At 41.1% G+C, this 27,837-nt stretch overlaps 1 protein-coding gene across 10 annotated transcripts in view; it reads right to left on the bottom strand.

The window, feature by feature from the left end:
* Positions 1-27,837, bottom strand: part of CEP112 (centrosomal protein 112) — a 418,686-nt gene that overhangs the window by 141,892 nt on the left and 248,957 nt on the right. For all 10 annotated transcript variants that reach the window (XM_059998183.1, XM_059998182.1, XM_059998189.1 and 7 more), the window contains one exon: positions 14,375-14,605. In XM_059998183.1, coding sequence (XP_059854166.1) covers positions 14,375-14,605 — 231 coding nt within the window. The remainder of the gene's footprint in view (positions 1-14,374; positions 14,606-27,837) is intronic.

The raw sequence follows: 27,837 nt of genomic DNA, 5'->3' as shown, positions 1-27,837 counted from the left end.
TAAGATGAGAGCCGGATGAACAGCCTGCAGGACAACCCTCTTCGAGGCTAATGAGGGCACAGCTGCCCTGCCCTGACAGAAAGATGAGTCAGGGGACAGGGATTCAGGCAGGGGTGGGCAGGGGCTACTGATGTCACAATCACGCTGAACAGTTTCTGATGTAACTCATGTAACTCCAGGGTTGAGTACCAGCACATCCCTTTCTTTGTGACTCTGGTCTCCCAGGGGCAGAAAATGGGAAGAAAGTTGAAGATGCCCTAGGGCCTACGGGCAGGGCAATAAGATAACTAGATGGTGACCTTTGTACATCACTGTTCAGCTTACAAAGTGGTTATAACATAGAACATTTAGAAAAAACTGAAAAATGTAATTTAAAAATCCCATATAAACCCATCACACAAGGAAATGAGCTAGCATATCTCCATTCTTCCCCTAAATGTAAGTTTATCTATAGCTTACTTTTTCTTAGTCTCACGTCCCATATCAAATCCCTCAGAAAGCCGTGCTGGCTCCAACTTATAATACATCCAGAACCTGGCCACCCGCGCTGCCGCCACTCTGGTCTACGCCACCACCTCTCAGGAGGGTTACTGCAGCGCCCTCGTCATTGGCCTCTCACCTGTGCTCTCACACGACCAGAATGACCTTTTCCAGCCTGAGTCAGATCACGGCACGGTACTCGGCTTTCTTCCATGCCTGCAGTTAAAGTCCTTACGACATGCTCAAAGGGCCTGTGTGGTCAGGACCCCTGGGGTCCCCCGAACCGCATCTCCCATTTCCTCTCCCTGGGCTGCTCTGCTCTCTTCACAGTGGCTTCCCTGCTGTTCCTTGGCCATGCCAGCCATGCTCCCGCTGCCATGTCCTTGCACTGGCTGTTCACCGTGCCGTACATTTCTTCCTCCAAATACCTACAAGGCCAACTCAACCCCTTCACTGACCTTATCAGTGAGGCCAACACTGACCACACTATTTAAATGGTCCCAACTCTGGAACTCCAGAGCCTCCCTTAACCTTCTCTATCATTTTATTCAATAGCACTCGGACATGCTGCTTACACAGCACGTTCTCGGCTTAAGTCCGTCTCTCCTGCTGGAATGTGAGCTCTGAGAAGGCAGGACTATCTGGCTCTTTGTGCGCTGCTGTAGCAAGCGTCTAGGACCACTCTACACAGAACAGGTATCAAACGCTAAAAGCATGACAAACGTGCCATTGCCTGCTCATTCCCCTTAGCATCAGTTCTTCTTTTTAAAATAATAGTCCGCCCAACTCGTAATGCGCACATGCTAACAAGTCCCTGCTTCTGCAGGCGCAGCCCTAGGGCTAAGACTCCTCCAGTGGAGCGTGAGTGGGGATGACGCATGCGACTGTTGCCATGGCACCTCCTAAAAAGTACTTACTTGTCCTCATCTTCCTCCCCCCTTCCTGCTGGTTGAGAAGTGGTGACGGCTGGAACCATCTAAGGCAGAGGCGGAAGCTCCACATTGAAGATGACAGAGCCATTCCACGAGCCAGCCTGGGTTCCTGAATGACCTAGTGGGACGGAACAATTTGTTCCCACCCCTGAACCAGACTGTGATGAGAGAGTGAAGTAAACTCCCAATCTCACTTGTCCACGGTTTCGGGGTTCTTTTTTTACAGCAGCTTAGGCTCATTGTGAAGAATATGGAGAAGACTGTATACAATTTTTCACTTGTGATTTATCAATATAGTGAATTATACTAATAGCATTCCTAATATCAAGCCATCTTTGCATTCCTGGAATAAAACCCATGTGATCGTGGTATATGATGTTTTAAATGCACTATTAGATTCTATTGCCTAATACTTTATTTCATTTTTTAACAATATTCAGAGTGAGATTAATTTCTGTTTAGAGGGATATATTTCTGGGGTTTTTATTATCAATATTATGCTAACCAGGAAAAATTACTAAGTCAAAAGAGATAGATATTTTTAAAGTTAATAACTTAGGTTACTGAAGGCTTTCAGGAAGGTTGTACCAATTTCTACTCACACTAACAACGTTTTAGAGTATTTATTCACTGCACGCTTGGTATTTGGTATTATTAATTTAAAACAAAACATGGTATTATTAAAATAATGTGTTTATTCAATGTATGCGAAGTAGCATCTTGTCTCAATTAGTGTTTCCTTGATTACTCGTGAAGATGCAGAAGTTTATTTAAGCCAACTGCACTTTTCCTAGTCATGTACATCATTTTTTTTTCTGTATCCTGTAATGTATTCAATTCAACTCAGTTAGTTGACCACTTATAATCATTATTTAATCATCACAATATTGAATCAGGAAACCCTGCCTCACATAGCATGATTGCTTCCCTTCCATTATGAACAGTGGTTAGAACAAGACGTGACACTCAGCCCAGAGCTCTTCCACTGCACTATGCTCTGACACTCAACACCCAACACCTAACGCCCATCAGCTCACCATCTGCCCTCCCCTCACAGAGACTCTCTAAGCAAAGTAAGGCAAGAGTGTGGATAGGAAGGCTCTGTCTCTTTACTCCAACTTCCTTAAGTCTCCTAATAAACTTTTGAGCTAAGTGCATTGAATGCTACTGAAATGTTAGTCTGGTGTGGAAAAAAACATCAGTAAAGGCTAGTTGAGGTATTAAAATAACTAGAGTCTAGTTATCTAAACCTAAGTTCAGTATTACTGTCAAAAAGGTACTCATTTAAAATATATGTATTCAGCATTATAATGTTTAATAATTAAGTCATAGGATATATAAAAAGAAAAGATGCCTCCTTTACATAAAAAGTACCTTCATAATTAGGGTAATCATATAACTTAGCATGCAAGCTGGGACATGTTTAAGAGTGAAAGAGGCTAGGGAAACATTAAATCATACAGGATACTGGGACAACAGGTATAAACAGGAACTTTCCTGGGCAAATTGGGATGTATAGGCTCACTATTTATGGTAAACTATCAAGATAGTGCCATAAATTATTATTTATGTTGTTATTTGTAATCATGTCACCATTGATGAAGATACTAATAAAACAGATTTTTTCATTTTATTTTCTTCAGTGTTATGAAAAAAAGATGCTGTGTCCAATAAGACTCCTATAAGTTTGGCCATGAAGCTGAAAGAATCAAAAAGGATTTTACAATTATCATTACTAATCTTAAACACACACACACACACACACACACACACACACACACACACACACAAAGAGAAACTCTGACAACAACAATTATTAGTAAGGAGACTGAATCATTAATCAAAAAACTCCCAACAAACAAAAGTCCAGGACCAGATGGCTTGACGGGTGAATTCTACCAAACATTCAAAGATATTTAACATCTATCCTTCTCAAACTTTTTCAAACAATTTAAGAGGAAGGAATCCTTCCAAACTCATTTTACAAGGAAGGCCAGCATTACTCTGATACCAAAACCAAACAAAGACACCATAAAAAAGAAAATTACAGGCCAATATCCCTGATGAACATAGATGCAAGAATCCTCAACAAAATATTATCAAACCAAATTCAACAATACATTAACAGTATCATACACCATGATCAAGTAGGATTTACTCCAAAGCAAGAATGGTTCATAATTCTAATGGTTCATAAGGTGATGACACACCACCTTAACAAAATGAAAGATAAAAATCATTGACCATTTCAATAGATGCAGAAAAAGCATCTGACAAAATTCAACATCCATTTATAAAAGCTCTCAACAAAGAGGAAATGTACCTCAACATAATAAAGTCTGTGTATGACTATCATATACAACTGTGGAAAGCCAAAAGCTTTTCCTCTAATATCAGGAACAAGACAAGGACACTCACTCTGGTCACTTTTATTTAACATAGTATTGGAAGTCCTAGCCACAGCAATTAGGCAAGAAAAAGAAATAAAATGCATCTAGACTGAAAAGGAAGAAAAACTGTCACTGTTTACAGATGACATAATACCATATATAGAAAACCTTAAAGACTCCACCAAAAAATTGTTAGAACTAATAAATGAATCCAGTAAAGCTGCAGGATAAAAAATTAATATACGGAAACCTGTTGTGTTTCTATACACTAATAATGAACTATCAGAAAGAGAAATCAAGAAAACAATCCCACTCACAATTGAATCAGAAAGAATAAAAACCTAGGAATAAATTCAGCCAAAGAGGTGAAAGACCTGTACACTGAAAACTATAAAACACTGCTGAAGGAAATTAAAGAAGACACAAATAAATGGAAAGATATTCTGTGCTCATGGATTGGAAGAATTAATACCATTAATATGTCCATACTACCCAAAGCAATCTACAGATTCAATGCAATCCCTACCAAAATTCCAGTGGCATTTTTCACAGAACTAGAACAAATAATTCTAAAGATTGTGTGGAAACACAAAAGATCCTGAATAGCCAAAGCAATCTTGAGAGAGAAGAACAAAGTTGGAGATATCATGCTCCCTGGTTTCAAACTATACTACAAAGCTATAGAAATTAAAAAGTAGTATGGTATTGGTATAAAAACAGACCTACAGATCAGTGGAACAGAATAGAGAGTCCAGAAATAAAACCGCACGTGTATGGTCAATGTACGACACAGGAGGCAAGAGTATACAACGAGGAAAGGACAGTCTCTTCAATAAGTGGTGCCGGGAAAACTGGACAGCTACATGAACAAGAATGAAACTGGACCACTATCTTACACCACATACAAAAATAAACTCAAAATGGGTTAAAGACTTGAAAGACTTGTAAGACTTGAAACCATAAGAATCCTGGAAGAAAACATCGGCGGTAAGCTTCTGACATCAGTCTTAGCCGTGTTTTTTTGGATCTGACCCCAAAGGCAAGGACAACAACAGCAAAAATAAACAAATGGGACTGCCTCAAACTAAAAAGCTTCTGCACAGCAAAGGAAACCATCAACAAAATGAAACGGCAACCTACTGAATGCAGAAGGTGTTTGCAAATTATATCTGATAAAGGGTTAATATCCAAAATATATATAAAGAACTCATACAAATCAACAATAAAAACTAAACTAATTAAAAAATGGGCAGAGGATCTAAATAGACATTTTTTCAAAGACATACAAATGTCCAAGAGACACATGAAAGGATGCTCAACAACACTAGTAATTAGGGAAATGCAAATCAAAACTACAATGAGCTGTCACCTCACACCTGTCATGATAGCTGTTATCAAAAAGACGAGAAATAACAAATGCTGGCAAGGATGTGGAGAAAAGGCTACATCTGTACACTGTTGGTGGGAATGCATATTGGTGCAGCCACTACAGAATATGAGAAATTAAAGATATAACTACCGCATGATCTAGCAATTTCACTTCTGGGTATCTACTTGAAAAAAATGAAAACACTAATTTGCAAAGATATATACTCCTCTATATTCACTGCAGCGTTATTTCCAATAGCCAAGATATGGAAACAACCCAAGTAGCCATCGATGGATAGAGAAGACGTGGAATACTACTTAACCATGAAAAGAAAGAAATCTTGCCATGTGCAACATGGATAGACCTTGAGGGCTTTATGCTAAGTGAAATAAATCAGACACAGAAAGACAAATAGTGCATGATTTCACTTATATATGGAATCTAAACAGCAAACCAAAACCCAGACCCATGGATACAGAGAATAGTTTGACCGGTTGCCAGCGGGGAGTGGAGGTTGAGGGGCAAGATGAACTGGGTGAAGGGGATTAAGAAGTACAACCTTCCAGTCATAAAATAAGTAATAAATTAAATAAAATAAACAATGGGGATATACTGTATAGTATGGGGAATAGAGTCAATAATACTGTGTTAACTTTGTATGATGACAGATGGTAACTAAACGTACACTGTGGTGATCATTTCGTAATGTAGAGAAATGTTGAATCATTATGTTGTACACATGAAACTGATATAATATTGTATGTCAAGTATGCTTCAAATAAATAAATAAATAACACTCCTATAGGTTTGGCCACGAAGCCAAAAGGATCAAAAGACCTGTACAGTTATCAATACTAACCTTAAACACACACACACACACGGCTCTGGGCACAAACACCTGCTCACTTACTTGCTCCCGCCTCTCTTAGTTTGGGTACCAGTCTCTGAGGACGGCAAGTAAACTGCTCTACTTTCAATAACTTACCGATTACTATCACTTGCTGCACTGACCTAAGAGTTTTTTCCTTTATTCTAGGTAAAAATTTTTCCCTTAAGAACGTCCAAAAAGGATAAAACCAACAACAACTGGCGAGTGGCAGAACTCCCATTTATACTGGTACGATTAGAGTATTAGAAAGTTAGGCTACAGAATGACAAGGGGGGTTAATCTTAGAAACTTTAAATGTTTACTTTAAAAATAAACAATGATTCATTTATAATTCTAGATCTGATTTTCAAATAATCCCTAACATAAAATACACTGTCTTTTCATTTCCTCCTAGTAAAACTTAGCTCTCCAGCCTAGGAAAGCTATAGCCTCGGAAGTGAAGCTACTGCTTTGCTCTCCCAGATCTGCTGGAAAACAGGAGCCCTCCGCTACAGGAAGCAGCGCAGGTAGAGGGGGTGCGAGAGGGTCTCAGGGAAACGGTGGGGAGCTGCGCATCAGGCAGCAGCGCTTCTCCACCTCACCGGCCCGCGACTCTGCAGCCCACGCAGGAGAGGGCGGTAAAACCCTGGCAACGTAACTATTCAAGCACGAATGATGACAGATCCTCTGCTACTTCGGCTGAATAAGCAGACACCCCAGATACGATTCCAGTATTTAGTGGGAGCACTGTGAAACAGGTGCCTCGCATCAGAATCAGAAGAAGTGGGAGAGAGCTGGGAATTGATGTTAAACTGAGTCTCAAAGGAACACACAGTTCCTCTTGTTACACAGAGATACATTAACTGATTGAACTAAAATATGTGGTTTGGACTGATTTGAATATATTGTCAAAATGACAAAAAATCTTAGCTTTTGTATAAGACATAGCCCCTTTCACCATTCAAAAGAAGGTTTACGATTGAGGCCATTTGAAGATACTTTAAAATTCTAAACAATATAAATGAACACCAATCCATCATATTCAAATTACGAACACACCCAAAGTTTTCCAAGTTTCCATTTGTGCAAGTTTTTTCTTTTCCAGATTAATTTATTGTTACTTTTAGAGGTATCATTAGAGTCCATTATACCAAGCTGTGGGTTAAAAACCCAGAAGAAAACACCGACTTGAAGTTCATCAACGTTTGTGGAATACTGTAAAAATCAAATGGGATGTTGTTTGTCAATCAATTTTTATAAATCTGAACTGTTCGAGAATCATATTTAAAAATTTAAGGATACAAACTTCACATTTTTAGCAAAGGAAAAACTCAGGGAAAAGATCAAAGTAAAAAGAACAGAATTGAGATTAGAAATCCATTTTAAGCCAAAATGACGTCTTCATAAGTTAATATTAATCCTTTAATTATAAATTTCAAAGGTTTAAGTAGTTTCTATGACCTTAGCTTTGAATAATTGTACCATATGGAGCTTTTCTTAAATTTGAAAAAGATGCTGAATTGTTGCTCAAAGCCTTTTAATGACTTCAGGCTGGCAGAATTCCAGTATAATCCCTCAGATACCATTAAAATTACAGACCAGGAGCCCAAGCGGGTAAGTACTATGTCAACTTCATAAGAGCATTTTACTTAGTACGGCGTGGAAAATGCTTGATGTGTTCATATATTTTAAAATATCAAATCGTGAAGCTTAAAACAACTACTTATACTGGAGACTTCACAAAGGAATTGATAGATTACACAAATACAAATAAGAATTTTGTGTATCATAAAATTAAATGACAAAAGTAGAAGGCAAATACCAAAAGTACCTGCCACAAAGAGCTTCATCATCCTAAACATAAACAGGTTTATATAAGGTGATGAGGATAACACTAGGACATTAACAGAAGAGAAACTGACAAAGGAGGTGAACAAGCACTTCTCAGAAAATGAAACATGAATAGCAAATCTATTATATATGTTCAGTCTCACTCTTAAAAATGCAAATTAGAAACAATTAACGTTTTTCACCACCCCCCACCCCAAATCAAAGAAGAGGTTTAATACTAAGGACTGTCTAGATAAAACAGATATTCTGTTGGGGAAAATACAAATTAGTACAACCGTTTTGAAAAGCAATTCAATCCTGTAATTCTACTGGGATCTTAAACTAAGGGGTAAAAAAAGGGAAATGTTGACAAAATTTGATGTATGAAGATGTTAATTTTTGCATCAATTTACATAAAAATGTTTAAAGCTAAATGTTTAAAAATAAAGGAATTTCACACTAAATCATGCTACATCCATAAAACACAGTATTATGAAAAAATGAAAACTACATTTTCAAAGAATTCCAAATGACATTGGAATATTATTAGCATAGCTCTTAAAAAAGCAAAAGGCATAGCTGTTTATTTAGTATGATCTCAGTCAGCTAAGTTAATATAGCTATTTTATATACATATTAAATTACTACTATTGGTTATCTCTGGGTGGTGATAGTAACAAGGAATTTTACACCTCTCTATTTCCCATATTTTCTAAAATATCTTCTATTTCAAGAAAGGCTATTTTTAAAATAGCTGAATAGACTTCTGAAAGAATGGTAAATCTTAAATACCAAAGTTTTTTTGTTTTGTTTTTTTGCGGTACGCGGGCCTCTCACTGTTGTGGCCTCTCCCATTGCGGAGCGCAGGCTCCGGACGCGCAGGCTCAGCGGCCATGGCTCACGGGCCCAGCCGCTCCGCGGCACGTGGGATCCTCCTGGACGGGGGCACGAACCTGTGTCCCCTGCATCGGCAGGCGGACTCTCAACCGCTGCGCCACCAGGGAAACCCCAAAATACCAAAGTTTTAATCAAACATCTGAGAGTTACCCACGACCATCATTTAATAATAATGTTCTTTAATTTTTCAAAGGTTCAGATTTTATGGACTTTGTTTCAATTTGGTTTAAAAAGATTTTAAAAGGCTGGAAAAGCAGCTTTCACTTTGCAAATGTCAATCATTCATTCTCTTGGATTCTCTATTTCAAGTATTTTGACCTTGTGGAGGTATTTCATGTTTCTCTTAACTCAGAGCCATTGAAGATATCACTGGGGTCTAAATCGCTGCTGACAGAAACTCAGGGAGGATCTGGACTTAGGAATTCTTTTATAACCTTAACATTGTAAGTGCTACTGAAACAACCCAGACCCACAGGGAAGGTTACATTTAGATTATTTATTATTCTGGGGTTATTCTCTCCTCTTTGAACCTCAACTTTATACTTAATGAGAGAAAATCAATTTCTAAATCCTCAATTCTCACTGGAGTTTGAAACACTAGCAAATATTTTAACTTTCAGATTTATTTTAAAATGATAAAACATTAAACCTTTTATAAGACATAGTGAGAAGAATTCAAGTAACATGCACGATGACACAACAGGCTAGCAAGAGAATTATCTATCAATTCATTAGAGCTAATTCAAATTTTTATAGTGAGAACTCAAATATCTATTAATTTTTAAAACTATCTTTAAAAGATGTTATGCTTTGCTTTTAACTTACTAATATGAAGGGAATTACAACAATAGAAATGAATATTTGAATATAAGGTGCATCTTGTCCTACCCAAAGTACATATACTGCTCTGAAAGCAAACTTGGATGAATCAATGGCAATTTTTAATTTATTCGTATTACCATTCACAGTAGCAGAAACCGCAGAACTAATTTCTAAGTTCATCGTCATTTGTTTATTCACTTAACATGTATGAATGCCTACTTTGTACGAGGCACCATGCGTGATCATGAAGCTTTGGAAACGAATATTTCACAAGGACTGTTTCAGGGAACTCACAGCGCTGTTCTCACTGCGTGGGGAACTCCTTCAACTAGTTAAGGAAAAATATACATCAATGGGAAATGCAAATTGCTCTTCGCATCAAGAGCAGAGCACTTGTATTTTATCATACGGACTCTGAAACTCATGGCACTAACATGGCAACTTAATGCTCTCCTCCTGTCCCCCAGGCCCTCCTGATGCCACCAAGTGCCTGCATTCCAATTCATTATCCATGTCAGCTAAAATCACTCCACTTAAACCCCGCTTCTATCTTCCTGTATCACTTGTGTTCTCAGTTCAGTTCAGGGCATTCCATTCTTCCACACTCACCCCGCCATGCTCTGCTCTCTCCCTGCAGAACCCCAATCCTACCCGTGCACATTCCCTCCATCCCCTTCCTTCAGCTGCATCCCAACCATCTGCTCAGCCTGCAGCCCAGGGGTCCCACTCGTCTTGAAATTCCTCAGGCTGCACAGACTGCGGTGATACTTTACTAAGGATCCAGATGGCATCAGACAGAAGCTCTTCTCGAGTCTCGTCAGACTCCTTTGTATCCTTCCCAATTCTCTCCTTCCTTCTTCCCCCTAGAAAGTCACGGCTCCTGCCATCCCCTCCTTAACATACACAGGTGAGCACCCACCATGGGCCAAGTTTTCTAGACACTGGCAGTACAGAAATGAACGAGATAGACAAAGTCCTGCTAATGAGGTTATGGTCTAATGGGGGGTGGGCGTTGCAAATAAGTAAAAAAATGAAGACGTATTCAGAGAGTGAGACGAGCTGTGAAGACCTCGGGAGGTGCTGAGGAGGGAGGGGGACAGGACGTCAGCTAGAGGTGGGGCTGCAAGAAGAGCGGGGGACAAGCGGGAGGACGACTATAGGAGAACGCGCGCGAGAGCATCCCAGGCAGGGAGAGCACCCCAGGCAGGGAGGGCGAGGCGGGTCCCAGGAGCAGAGCCCTGCCTGCCGCGCTCACGCCCTCACCGCTCGGGTCACAAGCCGCAGTGGTGCGCGGGTCTCTCGTCTCTCTCTCCCTCTTCCAGGCATTTCCAGGTGTTTCCACCTAAGCGCCCTCCGTAACTCCCGCTGCTCTCCGGGTGACACCTCCCTGGAGCGTCAGGCTTCCCCTCACCTCCAGCCCCTCGCTCCCCCCTCCCTGACCCCTGCAGCCGTGCTCCGGCCACACCGCCACCTGCAGCGATCTGTCCAAGGTCATCAACGATTCTCGGTTTCCAATCCTGGGGCCCTTCTCTCACCCTCATCCTTCCGGGTCTTCTGTTGCATTCCTGGCAAGCCTCCTTCCGAATACTCTCCTCCTTCCTTCCCATGAAAATGCCTTCTTCCTCGCGTCCCTCTCACCGTAAGGGCCCTTCTTGGACCATCTCTCCGACTTCACCGATGAAGCCCTCCCCAGCTGCTGGTTTTCCGTCTGTACTCTCCCTGCGCAGGCTCCATTCTAGGGCTACTCCTCCGGTCCTGCTCTTCCTGGGATTAGCTACAGACGTCCCTTCGACCGCAAGGGAACGTCACAGCTGGGTCCAAATGCAACTGACGTTCATAACCGACTTCATCCCCTTCCCCGGACCAGAGACTGTGACATTCCCCATTCATCCAGGGCGGGGTTTACACCTCACAAGTGTAATCGGCGCCGTGGCTGGGCTGACTCTCACACACGCCTCCTCTGGCCCGTGCTCACCACGAGGCCCCCACCACATTCCCGTACCTCTGAGGTGCCCTCGGGGACCTGTCACCTGGATTAATCCAGTCCTGCCAGCTACCTCTACTCCATGGCACCTTGGAAAGATTCTCCTAATAACCGCTCGAATCTTGACACTTCATGGCTTAGAAACCCTCAGTACTTGGGCTTCCCTGGTGGCGCAGAGGTTGAGAGTCCGCCTACCGATGCAGCAGACGCGGGTTCGTGCCCCGGTCCGGGAAGATCCCATGTGCCGCAGAGCGGCTGGGCCCGTGAGCCATGGCCGCTGAGCCTGTGCGTCCGGAGCCTGTTGCTCCGCAACGGGAGAGGCCACGACAGTGAGAGGCCCACGTACAGCAAAAAAACAAAAACAACAAAAAAAACCTTCAGTACCTCCTCACTGTTACCCCATGAAGCCTAATCCCCACCACAGCTTCGGAGGCCTCCGGCGCCCCCGCCGTCTCCAGGCTCGTCGCTGGCCACCCTCCCTCAGTAGCCGCTATGCCACGCACATGGCTCTTGCCGTGGTCATTCCTGTGGCTTAGAACACACTAGAAAATCCTACACATTACCCGTGTCCAGTTCAAGTGACATCCATCTCTTCCAGGTAATTTCCCCTGATTTTCTTAATAGAAAACCATTTCCCCCCAGTTCACACTCTACCTTGCATTACAGTTATCTGTGTACGTGTGTGTGTCCTGCAGCCACTACTGTTTTATAATCTCCTTAAGGACAGTGCCTTTTTTTCCCTTTTTCTGTGTAGCCCCAAAGTGCCTGGGATAATGCCTTTGAGATATAGAAAATATGCAAGAAATACTTGCCAAAGAAATTACTGATGGCTTCTAATACTAATTTCTTTTATTATCTGTAACCTGTCAATTCGTTAGTAACACATATAAACCTATCCTTGAAAAATTCATCTCCTATTAAAAAGAAACCTTTAAAATGTGAACACGTGATTCAAGAAAATGAAGGCCTAAGCTGTATGTTTTATAAGTCTGGCTTTACTATGTCCAGTGTTTTAAAAACTCGAGGTGCACTGGTATCCGTGCCATTTAAGCACATTTACTTGGAGATACTTTGAACTTTTGGTGGCAGTGAGCAGAGCTGAGGTGCGGCGTGTGTCAGCTCCCAGCAGCTTCCCCATCGGTAAGCTTCCCCTTCTCCTGTGCGCTTGTCAGGGGGCGAAAACTACTCGGTATCAGGACATTCCCCAGTTCCTGACACCTTGTATATTTTGGCATCAAAGAGCACGATTCCGCGCTGCTCTGATGGAATGACTGCTAGCATCCTCACTGGGGTATGAAGGCCCCTCAGCCAGGTCGTGTCCCTGTGGCCTGCGCAGCTCTTGCCGTCTCTCACACACAGCAAAGGGCACGTAACTCCGCTCGCTTCATGGCTCCAGCAAGTCGCCTTGGAATCACACTGGGCGACTCACTCACAGGTTCTCTCTCCCTTCGCCTCTCCCCCGACCCCTCACTCCCACGTCTGAACCCAAAGCAGATCCCGTCAGCTCTGTCTGCAGACCATCAGACCGTAACCCAGCCGGACCCGTGTACCACCTTCAGTGCTACTGGCCAAGCCCAGCATCTCTCAACTCTGGTCTAAATCACTGCAATAGCTTTTGAACTAGTTTCCCCACTTCCACCTTCACCCTCGCAGGCGGGCGTGGCCCGAGAGCCCTCTGCTCCAAGCACGCCAGGCTTCCTCTACTTATGGGGGCCAAAGCCAAGCCCTTGCAGTGGCCTCCACAGCCCTACGGGGCCCGGTCCGTCCCCAGAGGCCTCGTCCCTGACCTCAGCCCCTCGTCCTCCCCTCCTCCGTCTTTCCCAGCCACACTGGCCTCCTTGCGGTCCCTCCAGGAAGCCAGGTGCACTCCTGCCTCTTCACTCCTGCCTCTTCAGAGCCCTCTTCCGGTTTATCTCTGGGTTCAGAGCCAGGCTGCCACGGGCCCAGTCTGCTGAAATCTGACCCTCAGGTAAATGACGGTACTGATGCAAAGTGAGCACCTTAGGGCCACAATCCAGGTAAAATTAGTAGAGCAGCACCTGGAATGCCATGGTATGCTCTATGAAGGCTTCCCATTTAAAGATCAAGAAGAGGTAGGAAAAAAATAAAATCAGAAGATTCTTAAATTACCCTTTCCCAGTGTCTTGATCCCAGGATAGAGGTTGGTCTTAAAGAACTCAAGGGGCAGTTGACAGTTGTGATGATTAATAGCAATTCGCTTTTACTACCTGATTAAAATATTTATACTTTTCCAGAACACCAGAAGAACAAATATTTGAGGCTGTCTCTGGAATATAAGTCAACTCAAAATGTGTAAACATTATACTGACATATATTTCAAAAATGTGTAATTCTAAAGAAAGTTCTTCATTTGAAATATCAATCTGGGAAAATATGTCATCATCTATGGGACACATAAAAAACTGTAAAATCTAGAAATGACCATTAGACAACATAAGAAAGATCTGAAACCTAGTCTTACCTTAGGAAAAACTCAAGGTTACAGCCCCAATACTCCTAATCAGTATAATATTTGATAATATTATAACACTTTTCTCACAGTGTATGTTTAATAACTATGGAAGGGATATTCCATACAATCCCTTCCACAAAAGTCAAGGGAAAAGTCAGGAAACTCCCTGAGACATACAGCAAGACACTTAGATTGCTCATTTGAATGGTTTATCAACTGGAGAGTAATTCTAAGTCCACCACCTCTTCGAGATTAAATATAACGGTGGCATCAGTGGATCTCAAACACGGGTCTCGACTGTCTATAACACATCCAGGTGGGCATCTTACCTTTTCCAGCGTCATCTCTGTCTCAGCGGCATGAGTCTTTTTCAGCTCTATTTTCATCTTTTCTGACTCAGCCTTCAGTTTGTTGACGGCAGCCTCATGGTCCCGAGCAGTCCTCTGCTTCTCCTCTTCACGAAGAAGACCGAGCTCCACCAGCTGCTGCTTCCGCTGGGAGTTCACGCTGATCAGCTCTTCTCTCAACTTGTGGACTTGTGCCTCCATGTCAGCAATAACCTTGTTTTTAAAAGTGGGAACATGGTCAGAGGATATGACTAGGAGAGCCGTAAAAGAAGAACCGCAAGAGGCTACCAAACAAAGGAAGCTCACTGCTTCCTTCCTCCTGCTTCCCTCCTTCTCCAATCCCATGCCACCCCTTCTAGCTCAGACAGAGATCCTACCTGAAATCGTTTGCCACAGACATCACATTTAGTTTTCCTTGTTTCAAACACCTATGTAAATGGAATGTTACATGTACTCTTCCGCAACTTGCTTCTTCAAATAGGCAACATTATGTTTCTAAGATTCGTCTAGTACTTGCTACTGTATTTTTTGTTTTTATTTCATTGATTTCTGCTCTTATGTTTGTTATGTCCCTCATTCTACATTCTTGGGTTTTTTATTCTTGTAACTTCTTATCTTGGATATTTAACTCATTTATTTTTATCCTTTCTTCTTTCCTGATTTATATAAACTTAAGACTATAAATACCGCTCTACCATTGCTTAAGTTTAATCTCTTAGGTATAGATACACGACATTTTGATTACCATTTAATTCAAAACATTTTGAACTTCCATTTTTATTTTTTTCTTTGACTTATGATCTACTTAGAAGTATGTTTCTTAATTCCCAAACCTATGGGGTATACTAGTTTCCTAGAGCCGTCCCAACAAAGTACGAAAAGCTGGGTGGCTTAAGACGACGTTTATTCTCTCAGAGTTCTAGAGGCTGCAAGTCTGAAAGCAAGGTGCTGGCAGGGCAGGCTCCTTCTGGAGGCTCTGAGGCAGAGTCTCCCCCAGCTTTCGGTGGCTGCGTGCCATCCTTGCCTTCTCGATGCGTCGCTCCAGCCTCTGCCCCCATCTCCTCGTGGCTGTGCTTGTGTGTCTGTATCTCTGTGTCCAAATTTCCCTCTTCTTATAAGGACAATGGTCACCTTGGACTTAGGGCTCCTCCTAATCGAGCATGACCTCATTTAACTTGATTACATCTGCAAAGACCCTATTTCCAAACAGGGTCACACTCCCAGCTTCTGGGTGGATATGAAATTTTAGGGGGACAACAACCAATTTAGGATGTGAAGTTTAATGACTGTCTTTTTGTTATTCACTTCTAAGTGCATTGTGGCCAGAGAATGTACTCTATACTACATTACTTCTTTGAAAATTTTTGAGATTGCTTGATGGCCAGAAAATTTTTGAGATTGCTTGATGGCCAGTTGTACAATTTTTTTTTTTTTTTTTTGCAGTACGTGGGCCTCTCACCGTTGTGGCCTCTCCCGTTGCGGAGCACAGGCTCCGGACGCGCAGGTTCAGCAGCCATGGCTCATGGGCCCAGCCGCTCCGCGGCATGTGGGATCTTCCCGGACCGGGGCACGAACCCGTGTCCCCTGCATCGGCAGGTGGACTCTCAGCCACTGCACCACCAGGGAAGCCTGTGTGGTATATTTTTATCCACGCTTTTAAACCTTTTTGTACCCTCAAGTTTTAGCTATATATCTTATAAATAGCATATATTTTGGAAACTTCTTTTAAAAATCTCATCGAAGTTTGTCTTTTAAAGGGGGCATTTACACAGAAATCTCTTGCATTCCTATACACTAATGATGAAAAATCTGAAAGCGAAATTAAGGAAACACTCTCATTTACCATTGCAACAAAAAGAATAAAATACCTAGGAATAAACCTACGTAAGAAGACAAAAGACCTGTATGCAGAAAACTATAAGACACTGATGAAAGAAATTAAAGATGATACAAACAGATGGAGAGATATATCATGTTCTTGGATTCGAAGAATCAACACTGTGAAAATGACTATACTGTCCAAAGCAATCTACAGATTCAGTGCAACCCCTAACAAACTACCAATGGCATTTTTCACAGAATTAGAACAAAAAATTCCACAATTCGTATGGAAACACAAAAGACTCCAAATAGCCAAAGCAATCTTGAGAAAGAAAAATGGAGCTGGAGGAATCAGACTCCCTGACTTCAGACTATACTACAAAGCTACAGTAATCAAGACAGTATGGTACTGGCACAAAAACAGAAATACAGATCAATGGAACAGGATAGAAAGCCCAGAGATAAACCCACGCACGTATGGTCACCTTATCTTTGATAAAGGAGGCAAGAATATACAGTGGAGAAAAGACAGCCTCTTCAGTAAGTGGTGCTGGGAAAACTGGACAGCTACATGTAAAAGAATGAAATTAGAACACTCCCTAACACCATACACAAAAATAAACTCAAAATGGATTAATTAAAGACCTAAATGTAAGGCCAGACACCATCAAACTCTTCAGAAGAAAACATAGGCAGACCACTCTGTGACATAAATCACAGCAAGGTCCTTTTTGACCCACCTCCTGGAGAAAAAGAAATAAAAACAAAAATAAACAAGTGGGACTTAATGCAACGTAAAAGGTTTTGCACAGCAGAGGAAACCATAAACAAGACGAAAAGACAACCCTCAAAATGGGAGAAAATATTTGCAAACGAAGCAACTGACAAGGGATTAATCTCCAAAATTTACAAGCAGCTCATGCAGCTCAATATCAAAAAAACAAACAACCCAATCCCCAAATGGGCAGAAGACCTAAATAGACATTTCTCCAAAGAAGATACACAGACTGCCAACAAACACATGAAAGGACGCTCAACATCACTAATCATTAGAGAAATGCAAATCAAAACTACAATGAGGTATCACCTTACACCAGTCAGAATGGCCATCATCAAAAAAATATGCAGAGAATAAATGCTGGAGAGGGTGTGGAGTAAAGGGAAACCTCTTGCACTGTGATACAGCCACTATGGAGAACAGTATGGAGGCTCCTTAAAAAACTAAAAGTAGAACTACCATCCGACCCAGCAATCCCACTACTGGGCATATATACCCTGAGAAAACCATAATTCAAAAAGAGTCATGTACCACAATGTTCATTGCAGCTCTATTTACAATAGCCAGGACATGGAAGCAACCTAGGTGTCCATCAACAGATGAATGGATAAAGATGTGGCACGTATATACAATGGAATATTACTCAGCCATAAAAAGAAACAAAATTGAGTTATCTGTAGTGAGGCGGATGGACCTAGGGTCTGTCATAGAGAGTGAAGTAAGTCAGAAAGAGAAAAACAAATACCGTATGCTAACACATATATATGGAAGCTAAAAAAAAAAAAAAAGGTTCTGAAGAACCTAGGGGAAGGACAGGAATAAAGACGCAGACGTAGAGAATGGATGTGAGGACACAGCGAGGGAAAGGTAAGCTGGGACGAAGTGAGAGAGTAGCACTGACATATATACACTATTAAGTGTAAAATAGTTAGCTAGTGGGAAGCAGCCGCATAGCACAGGGAGATCAGCTCGGTGCTTTGTGACCACCTAGAGGGGTGGGATAGGGAGGGTGGGAGGGAGACGCAAGATGGAGGGGATATGGGGATATATGTATATGTATAGCTGATTCACTTTGTTATACAGCAGAAACTAACACACCATTGTAAAGCAATTATACTCCAATTAAGATTTAAAAAAATAAATAAATGGGGCATTTATTCCAATGTAGTCCATTAGTTTGTACATGCTAACATATTTGCCTTTATTTTGTCTCTTATTTTGTGCTGTTTGCCCTATGCTCTGCATGTTTTGCTTTTCTCCTCCCTTTTCCTTCTTTTATTCTGAATGAATAAATGTTTTCCTCCTTCAACTCTCTTCTCCTCTCTGGTTTGGAAGTGACACACTGTATTTTCTTTAGTGCTCACAGCAAGAGGCCTCAACACCCATGTTTCACTTATCAAATTTTAAAGTTAATTATTTTTTATATGCTCTTAAACAACAAAAGAAACTTAGGACATTTTAAGTCCTGTAGCAGTCTCCCATATTTATATGCTAGAGTTGTTATTTTCAGTTTATTTCGTTTTTATCAACTCAAAATTGCTAATTATTCAGTAGCTGCTTAGATATATCCATATATTTCCCCGTCTTGTCTCCTCATTCCTTCTTGCAACTCTGACCTTCCATACAAGCATTTTCCTTTAGCCCCAAGCGCATCCTTTAAGTTCTTTAAAGAAGTTTAGTGGAAAGCACTCTCAGTTTTCACTAATCTGAAAATATTTTTAGGGGTGTTGTTGAAAAGTCAGCTGCTATTCACTGGAAGGTAATTTTTTTTGTCTCTCTGGCTGCTTTTAAGATCTTCTCTTTGTGTTTTGTATTCTTCAATTTTTTAATTTCTCTAAGTGTAGATATGTTTTTATTTATTCTGATTGGGACATGCTCCTCCCTGGATCTGTTATTTATAACGACTGCAAGACTCTCAGGCGTAACCTATTAATTTAATGTCTCTGTTCCGTTCTATCTCCACTCTTTATGAACTCACATGATGTACATAGATCTTCCCATTCTTTCATTTCATCTAACCTCTCTTTCATATTTTTCATCTTTTCCTCTCGCCTATGTTCTAGACATTTTCTGTGTGTAATCTGCTCTCAAATCCATTCAGATTCTGAATTTCAGTTGTTTTATTTTTAGGAGTTTATTCTTTTACAAACATGCATGGTAATTTTTAAACGCCCTTGCCATTTTAGTATTTTCAATTCCTTTAAAATCTTTAAGTTTACACCATATACTAACTATGACTATTTTCTATTCTGTGGCTGATAATTCCAGCATCTCAAGCCTTTGCAGGTCTCGTTCTGCTGTTCAAAATCTTTTAAGACCCTGGTTCATGGTACTTTGTTTTTTCTCCTACCGTTTTGCATTGTTGTTCTTTTTAAGTGCAAGTTCGTATCTGTTGGAATTGAAAGTGGTTCTCTGGCAATCATGTGACTCTGACAGGGCCCTGGAGATGTCAGCATGTCTGGACGACTTTAGAGTGAGTTCTCAGACTCGTTTTCCAGGACACGGTGACAGTGCGAATTCAGGCATCACACATCCACGAGCACTGGCTTACGGTTATGAATTCTCAGGGGCAGCCCGCTCACCGTTAAGGCTGTTTCTAGTTCACTTGCACATGGTGGGTGTGGCCCTTGGTGTCCCAGCTTCATGCACAGTAGTAGCCTAGATCCTCTACCTTAAGCAAACCCTGGACTTTGTTTTTCCCCTGTGCCCAAAAAGAGGCCCCAAACTGAAGTTCAAGTTCACTCAGTTTTAGAAAAGGTCCTCAAGGTGAGAGCTGCCTCAGTGCTCTGCTTACACCTCTGGGTTTCTGTTTTCATTTAGATGTTGATATCTGAGTATCCTACCTAACTTAACAGCTTGTGAATACACTCAAAAAGATGTTCTTTAAAAAAAAAAAATTGTATCTAGCCTTTTTAGTTGTTTTCAGAGGGAAAGTAGATCAGGGAACCTAGCATGCCATGCTATCAGATGAACAGTTAGTTCAGGCTAAGGGGACTTGCTGTTGTTGTTATTATTATTATTATTGTCTCTGCATTAGCTAAGAATGCAGCATTTTCTGAAACACAGTGATAACTGTTTTAGGTACTACGGACTTCAACAAGCACTGTATGAACCAACAATTCCTTGACCGGGAACTAGAAGACCCGAAAGTGACAGTAAGGACAAAAGTTACATCGGGATGATGCAACAGGATACAGAGGCAAATACTGAGAAGTTGCTTTAAAAGTCAAAATACCTACAACATGAGATTACCCCATTTTCCATAAACATCCTGCACTCACTTATTTTGAACGCTAACCATTTCTGTGAGCTAAGTAATAACTGCTAGCCTTACTCAAAGCTAAACAGCACTCTGAGTACTGACTGCACCTGGCACCTGACGCCGATTACTTCACTGAAGGTGACAGAGGCTAAATAAGCCAATATGATGGACACTGTCAAAATCCAAAGTTTCCTTCACCTTGGACTGGGGTTAGTTCATACTATTTCAGCTACTGGCCCTGCCCCCTCTCGACACTAGATCACAAGAGACAGGAACGACAGATGGCTGGTCAAACACATTTACGCTGGAGAAGGAGAAATGGCTGAATGACAACGAAGCTGAGACTGGGAGCTGGAGGTGACAGGTGCTCCATTTCTATCCTTAAAAAGCTGATTTGAAATAGATGATCCCTGGGAAGAGTGTAAGAGGACTTTATATAAAAGGCTTTTTAAGTGCATTTGCTCCCCTGTTTCATGGATGTATTGATACCTGGATATTGGTACACAGCTCTAAACCAACTATCCTGAAAACAAAGTCTCTTGCTTTCTACTCCTTGTTTTAAGACTCCTCCCCTTTGAACACAATATTTGGGCATAATAAGAGAAGAGACGGTCAATTTACTCACGTTCTGAAACAGAAGAGAAATCTTCTAAGAGCAGATAGGCTTAGGTAGTGACAACAGTTATGTTTTTAGGGGACAAAAAATAATCTTTTAAAAAACACTCAGTGATATCGATACGGCAGAATAGGATGGGCTGCTGACTCTGTTTCCCAGAATCACCCATGGAGAAACCACAGGAGGCATGAATCTGAGATATTAATAATAACAACCACCACAACAATAAAAACAACAGAAAAACAAACTCCAAGGAGCTCCTGGGGAGGACAAAGCCTGTCCTGAACTGCAGACCACGCGTCTGTGGAGGGGAAGGGGTTGCAGTCCGGGAGGAAAACCCGGAACCCGTAAGCTGAAAGAAGCGGGATGGGAAGCAAGCTTTGCTCTCTGCTCCCGCCTCCCCCTGCTTAGCCCTGGGACAATCTCATCTGTCCCACTGCCGTGCTGGAAACAAGAACCCAACATGGTGTTGCGCTGAGTCTTGTCAAGGCAAGCAGGTGCCTTGCTGGGTGAGAGGAGCTGGAGAAAGCAGGTGCTCACTCACGGAGCTTCTTGGGCACTCACGCTCTGCACTGTCCCCTCCAGCTTCCAGAACTAATGACATTCGACCTTAGAAAACTGCGTCCTCCTACTGCCATCTTGTCCAGGAGGTTAAGGTGAGCTCCTGGGCAGCAGATTTTCCCGGTGGAGGAGTTGTGAGTGGGGAGGTGCACCAATGAGGTGCTCTGGCTGAGGGTCCTTAACCTCTTTCTCCTCCTTCTAGGAGCTCATCCAGCAGGTCGGGAGCTGAAGCCTGGCCTTTTGCTCTTTCAGGAGAAGTGACCGTCTAGACTATCTGATAGTCCCTGGGGAATACAAGCTCACTGGCCAAATTCAGGATCCCTGAGGAGCAAAGCTACTATCGAGAAGCAACAACAACGAATGGCATATGTTATCTGCAGCAGTATAACTGCAACAGGTGGATAAGTATTTTTTAAAAGCAAAATAAATATATATATGTGAGTATATATGCATAAAAATATACTGAAAAGGGTAAGCAAAGAAATTAGAGACACGAAGCAGGAATAAGAAGTCAGAAAAGAATGAAGAAGTGGAAATGATGGGAGAAAGAAAAGGTCAGCTACAGCCAGAGAAGAGAACTGTATACTGTACATATGATCAGATGGAAGAACTCTCCCAGAGGCACCAGGAAAAGGTCATGACACAGGAACTATGAGAGAGAAGTTGAGATCTGTGGAGGACAGAGGAAGTGACGGCATGGGGGTAACAGAGTACTACGCTCTGAATGCCAGTGTCCCCACAGAATTCACAAGCTGAGAATCTAATGCCCAGGCTGATGGTTCTAGGAGGTGAGGCCCCTAGGAGGTGATTAATGCCCTTATGAAATGGAACTAGGGCCTTTATAAAAGAGACCCCCGAGAGCTCCCTTGCCCTCCACCGTGAGCACACAGCGAGAAGGCACTGCTGCAAACCAGGAGGATGTCCCTCAGAACGCGACCACGCTGCTGCTTTGACCTCGACTTCCAGCACCCAGAGCTGTGACAAATGTCTGTTTTCTATAAGCCACCCAGTGTGCGGTGTCTTGTTGTAGCATCCCGGACAAACTACGTCATGGGGTCTGAGAAAAAGAGACGCGGAAAGACTTTGTCCAAGTTCAATCTGATTTGAAAACCTTTGCTTTTTATCACATACTACACTGTGTCAAAGTAGCAAGAATTTCCCATGAAGAAGGATATTCATAAGCGGTATAGTATGTATTTTATTCACTTATTCTTACTGTGCACTTCTAATCGTTAACCTTCACTGTGATTAATACAAAGTTAACATCCAAAAGCCACAAGGTTATTAAATCTTTACAAAAAATAAAAAGAACAAAAAAAGTTAGTTTTCCACAGGCACTGACACCACTGCAAACTGAATTTCAATGTTTGTCAATGTACATAAAAATATTTTTAATGGTATAATCACTGAGTAGATACCGTTCTACCTTTCCCCACATCTAATTTTTTATCTTTAGTCTCATTTATGAGTGTATTTGGTATTTTTAGTGGCTGTTTGGTGTTTCATCATTACAGTGTATCATAATTTACTTAATCATATTATTCTTGAATATCTGCCTTATTTCCAATTATTATTACATAGGCGACATCAGGGAATGAATTACAATATTTTGCTTTTAGGTTATAAAAGCCTACAATATTAGGCTTTTAGGCTCACAGCAGTCCTCTAAAATTATTTGGAGAAACTCTAAGAATAACTTTTTAACTTTTTTTCCAAATTGCTCTGCAAAAACACTGAACCCACTTCCAATGTGAACAACACGTATATGTGTACTTGTTCCTCCACACCCTTCCAGGGCTGCACTTCACCATTCTGTGTATTTTTATCAGTTGACTAGGTATGTAATGGTAACTTAGAGGAAGACATTTTAAATTGCTGGCAACACTGATATGAACTGGCTTCAATCCAATGGTGATTTTCAAATAGAAAAATTATGCTGAAAAATGTATCAACTAATTATGGAAAAATAAACATTAAATGAAAAAACCTGATGCCAAAGGCTTCCCTTAGGTATTTAATATTTTAGTCATTAGCATGTGCTGATAGCTAGAGTGATGAGACTGCCAAGATGGACTTGGAATAGATGTGTCATTTCTTCGATATTCTAAATAGTAAAGCTATAAAACTGCATCTACGTGACTGATATGAAAGAGCAGATTTATTCCCAAAATTCAAAATCTAATAAAGCTTGTGTCTCTAAGAGACACACCGTCAGGACAACTTTTAGTCAAGCTGACTCTCAATTAGCAGTTTAAAAACATATAGACCAGAAAACGTGGAAGCAAGCCAAAAGTCCATTGACGGATAAATGGACAAGCAAAACGTGGGATATTATTCAACCTTAAAAAGGAAGGAAATCCTGCAATATGCTACAATATATATGAATCTTGAAGACATTATGCTAAGTAAAATAAGCAAGTCACCAAAAGACAAATGCTGTATGATTCCCCTTGTATGAGGTACTTAGTCAAAATCATACAGATAGAAAGTATACGGTGATTGTCAGGGGCTGGGGGGTGGGAAGAAAAGAGAGTTATTGTTTAATGGGTACAGAGTTTCAGTTTTTGTTTTGTTTTGTTTTTTTGCGGTACACGGGCCTCTCACTGTTGGGGCCTCTCCCGTTGCGGAGCACAGGCTCCGGACACGCAGGCTCAGCGGCCATGGCTCACGGGCCCAGCCGCTCCGGGGCATGTGGGATCCTCCCGGACCGGGGCACGAACCCGTGTCCCCTGCATTGGCAGGCGGACTCTCAACCACTGCGCCACCAGGGAAGCCGTGAGTTTCAGTTTTATAAGATGAAGAGAGTTATGTGATGGATGGTGGTGGTGGCTGCACAACAAGGTGCACGTGTTTAGTATCACTGACCTGTACACTTGAAAATGGTTAAGATGGCAAATTTTACATTATGTGTATTTTAACATGATTAAAAAATTTATTACAAACCCCCCCCCAACAATATAAACCAGTTTCCTTAGAAAGTTAATGATTCTTTAAGCCACCCTGAATCTGACAAGTCCTAGAAAAGAAGAGGTTGAAACGTCTTATAAAGGATTATGGATGCCAGGATTATCATCCCAAACAAAAACTTTAAATGTACTTTATGAAAGCAAAATGTATTTAAGTTGAGGACATGTTCATGGTTAAGAAATAATCATTTAGATTATTTTCAAAATTGAAAAATCATTCTACAGGCACTTTGGGAATAAAGACACATTAACAACTTATTGATATACGAGGTCACCTTTGTACATTCATAGAAAGTTTATGGGTAATCATCACCACAAGCTGAAATATTTTGTTTGTGCCTCTCTTTCATTTATAGTTATGTATAATTCACTATTTATTAAGATCTATGATGTGAAAGCCACTGTGATAAATGACTTCCAAAACAAATCTTCCCTAAAATACTTTAGACTATAATACATAAGCTACACATACATGTACACACACACACACACACACACACACACACACACACACACACACACAAGGCATGAAGACAAAGGGCCATAAGAGGTCAAAAGAGGGAGGAGTTACTTTGAGCTTGGAAGGATTCTGGAAGACTGAATAAAACTGAATGCATCTGAGATGGACCTTAAGAGAGAAATTAGCACCATCTGGGGACAGCGATAGATACAGGACATTTCAGGCAGAAAGAATGAGCCACATGTAAGAAGAAAAACAGAGCATTAAAGAGGAAGAAGGGAAACTCAGAAAAGAGAAACTTGGTGAGGTTATTGAAGGATTTCAAACGTTAAGCTACATGGGTTGGATTTCAGGAACTGAAGAAGCAGCGACGAGATTTAACTTGGCTGCTGGAGAGGGAATGGGGGCCAGGGAGCCAAGCGATGCCACTGCATTTGTACCAGGAAAGATGAACCCGGAGGCAGTTTACACAATGACTCGGCACACTCAGGCAAGAAGGCCAGCAGTGGGGAAAAAGCGGAACAGACGGGAATGCAGTCTTAGAGGCAGAATTCAGAGAAATAAGCAGCTAAGTGCATGTTGAAGGAAGGAGGAGTGAGGCATGCTGGTGACTGAGGATGTTTGTTTCAAGCAGTTTGCCAGACTAGATACACCCTCATGAGATGAAGCATCTAGATCCTGTATAAAACTCAATGCTTCTTTCTTTGCTCACTGGAAGTAAGAGAAACATTCAAAGGGAAAAACAAAACAACAAAAACCACATACATGTAAAACTGCACGTGCCAGAAACAGGGTAATAAGCAGTAAGCACAATCAAAGGCCAGGTATCTTTGAGGGACAATGTCCTCGTCTACTTTGCTGCTTCAAGGGAAAGCGATGTGTGAGCTGAACATGACACCACCGACCAAGGTGGGGAGCCTGGAGCAGGATACAAGTGGCTTCAGGTCTGTAGTGCTATCAGCTTCCACCTGAAGCTAAAACAAGTTCCCTCTGGGGAAAAGCTTCTTCATTTTAATGTCTCCAGGTTTCCACAAATTAAGATAAACCAAATATGAGCTCCTAATAAAAAATTACTAAGTTCCTCCAAAAAACACCATTGGTAAGAGTCAGCAGAAACATTCCCACAAGCAAGTCCGTCAGGTATGGGAATTATCAGAAAAATAATATAAAATAAACATGTGTTAAGTGTTTAAAGAAACCAAGGACAGAGTCACAAAATGAGTAAACCAGAAGAGATTAAACAAAAATTCCAAGCTTTGAGAAAGAACCAAATAAAAATTTTGTATAAGAGATAGAATGGATGAGTGAAGGCAGCTTGAACAGAGCAGAAGTGAGAAGCAGTGAAACAGGAGACCTTAATAAACTACCCACAATACAGCACAATAGTATCAGAAAAACAATAGTGAGATGTTTAAAGCTACAGAATAGAAAGTAAGGCTGACATATGCCTAGAGCTCCAGCAGGAGAGGAGAGGGAAGGGAAGACAGGGCAGACATGAAAAGACGATGACCGAGAACCTGCCAGAACTGAGGAAAAGCAAGACTCCACAGAAATAGTGAGCAGGATAAATATCAAGCAAGACGGAAAAATAGAAAATGAAAAAAGAACAGGAAAGAAGGAAAGAAAAGAAATCCACATTTAGATACTGGGTAATGAAATGGCAGAACATGAAAGACAAAGTGAGAAACTTAAAAGCAGACAAAGTGGGTAAAAAACAGATGACACTCAGTAGGTGACACCCCAGTAGCAATAAGCACACCAAGTCCCAGATTTTGGTTTCTCATACCATCCTCCAGTGAAAGGAATCAGTGGTCCTTGGGCAAATGGGCAGAAAATACCTGAGCTGAGCCTGGAACACCCTGCTGTCCTAGAAGTGCACACTGACGGAGCCCAAAGCCCAAAGCCGGAACAATGTGAGAAACTAGCATCGGATTCTGTCCCAAGGTGAAATAAATATCTATGAGTACATACTGATATAATGATTTCATTAATAATAAGGGAAAAGAGACATATCTTCCTTGCAAAAGAATTCCACGTTACTATAGAAGGGCATTTTACAAATTCTGATCATCAGAAGATCATCAAAAATAAGGGAAATCTGACAATCACAGTGAAGAGGCGACTAGGGAGATATGATAACTAAAATTAATTTGATGTTCTGGGTGGAATCTTGGAACAGACAAAATGCATTAGGTAAAAGCTAAGGAAATCTGAATAAGGTATGGATTTTAGTTAATGATGCGGCAAAGTTGTAAGCAGCGTACCGTCCTAATGTAAGATGTTAATAAGGGGAAACTGGGTGTGGGATAAACGGGAGTTCTCTATACCTTATCCTCTCATTTTCTCCATAAATATAAAACTGTTTTTAAAATAGTCTATTTTAAAAACTGGGGCAAAAAGAAGCATAGAAGAAAGTAGGAAAGATGAAAAAAGCAAGATGGTATATCAAAAATCACAATACATGTAAATGGACCAAAATTACTAATTAAAAGAGTGTAATAGTTTAAATTTTTTAACATAAAATTCATCTATGTTTTTTATGAGAACAATGAAGACATGAAATTGAAACCAAAGAGATGAAGAAAGTTACACCAGTAAATTATTAATGAAAGGTAGTCTCAAAATAGAGTATCACTAAATTATTTTTTAATGTCATTCACCAGAGAGACACATCTAAGTTTGTACACATGTGATAAAACAACCTTAAAATATATACAACAAATTTAACAGAACTATAGGGGAAAATGGTCAAATCCACCATTCCAGTAAAAGAGTTCATCATACACACACACAAACACATGCCAAATTCAGGTGTCAACATGTTGCAAGAAATTGGTGGTATCAAAGATATTCTTTAACAAGATTGCAACTAAATTAAGAACCATGACAAAAATAGCAACAACAAAACCAAAATAACATCCCATATACTTCGAAATTTAAAATATACACCTTAAATAACTCATGCTTCAAAATGAAGTTAA

Source organism: Delphinus delphis, chromosome 19 (genome assembly GCF_949987515.2).
Source record: "Delphinus delphis chromosome 19, mDelDel1.2, whole genome shotgun sequence".
Taxonomy (NCBI): Eukaryota; Metazoa; Chordata; class Mammalia; order Artiodactyla; family Delphinidae; genus Delphinus; species Delphinus delphis.
This window is presented reverse-complemented; position numbering and strand designations above follow the sequence as displayed.